This window comes from Pygoscelis adeliae, unplaced genomic scaffold, assembly GCF_000699105.1.
Source record: "Pygoscelis adeliae isolate BGI_AS28 unplaced genomic scaffold, ASM69910v1 Scaffold196, whole genome shotgun sequence".
Lineage (NCBI taxonomy): Eukaryota > Metazoa > Chordata > Aves > Sphenisciformes > Spheniscidae > Pygoscelis > Pygoscelis adeliae.
In genome coordinates, this window is record NW_008824936.1 from 911,555 (window position 1) to 912,889 (window position 1,335).

The window sequence follows — 1,335 nt, forward strand, 5'->3', positions numbered from 1 at the left end:
TTACTCCAAATCTCTCGTTCCCAGGGGTTCCAGCGAACAGGAACTGGAGTGTGCATTCATTTCCCTTCTGGCGAAGCCATCTTAAAATAATAACAAAAAAGGTCCTGCGACATCGCAGTACGAACTGAGCCTTTCGTGTTGCTGCCTCACTTGTTCTCTGCTAGGCCACGCTTAAGAGGTTTTCGGAGGTGCTTTTAGTCTGCGAAGGCATTCATGCAAATAGCTCGTTTACTTAAAAATCCAGGGAAGGCAGAGGGGCCACAGCGGTCTGGCTTTTTCCCTTCATCTTCCTATTACTTGTCCAACACCTCGTAAAGAGGTACTGAAAAGGCAGGTTATTATGTACTGAGAACTGGCGTGGCAACTGTTGCTTGCCCTTCATTAACGCTGGTGTTTAGTTGAACGACTTGACCTGAAGTGGCTGGAGCCTCCCGGGGAAAGTTTTCAGTCCTTTTGTTGTGTGTTTTTACACAGTTCCCCACCGGAGCAAAACCCCATCTTTCCCATTTGCTGGCTGGTGCCCTGAGGGTGACGAGGCTGAAAGTTTAGCAAGTTCTGTGCATAACTTCACATCACAAGAGCAAGTGCGTGTTTCCCTCCCCCCTCCTCCCCCCCCGCTTTCTTTTTCCTGCTCCTAAACGCCTCCTTCAAGTTTGCAGCTGGGCAGGACTCCAAAGGTGCAGCAGCAGCAACAACCCGGAGTTCAAAGTTAGCAGTAAATTGCACAACTTCCAGCTCATCGCTACGCTCAGTGACTATTAACAAGCTGGAAGGCGCTCAGGGAAAAAATAGGGGAGAAGGGAACACCCTCGAATTATTTGGGGATCGCTGATGTTATGCTTCTGCCGCTTGGATCATGGCTCCCTTTGGAAGGAATTTATTAAAAACCCGGCATAAAAACAGGTAAAGTGCGTGGGTACGTGGAGGAAAAGGGCGGGCGATATGGGGTGGATTTCTTTTATACTCTGTTTTTGGTTCTGGAGGAAGGATGTGTTGGATGTGTTGCTCCGGACCCATGCCGCTCCCGGGAGCTGTAACTTCGGGGCTCACCTGCGAGTGGGAGTCGGGCCGGAGGGAGCGGGTCGGCGTGTGCGGAGGGAAGGGGCGCTTCTCCCCCTCCTTCCTTCTGGACCTGTCTCTCCCCTCTTCGCTCTGGCTCTTTTGACTCCTGGGCAATATTTTCAGTGAGGGGAACATAGCTCTTCCTGACTTTGAACCTCCCACTTCCAAACCAAGGCGAACCTTGGAAGTCCCCCGTGTTAACAAGGTGAGACTCGGCCGGGGCTGGGAGGAAGGGCTGGCGGCCCCGGCGTGCGGGGTCCTGCCTGCGGCAGC

The 1,335-nt window shown here is 52.7% G+C and overlaps 1 protein-coding gene across 2 annotated transcripts in view; it reads left to right on the forward strand.

Annotated features, from left to right (window-relative positions):
* The first annotated feature begins 667 nt into the window (after window positions 1-667).
* The window catches only part of RASSF9 (Ras association (RalGDS/AF-6) domain family (N-terminal) member 9), a 26,568-nt gene continuing 25,900 nt past the window's right edge, over window positions 668-1,335 (forward strand). The window contains exon 1 of one of the 2 annotated variants that reach the window (XM_009325350.1): window positions 668-903. In XM_009325350.1, coding sequence (XP_009323625.1) covers window positions 857-903 — 47 coding nt within the window. In that variant the 5' untranslated portion in view covers window positions 668-856. Of the gene's footprint in view, window positions 904-1,186; window positions 1,268-1,335 lie in introns of those variants that run through there. The other variant, XM_009325351.1, reaches the window with a different exon arrangement.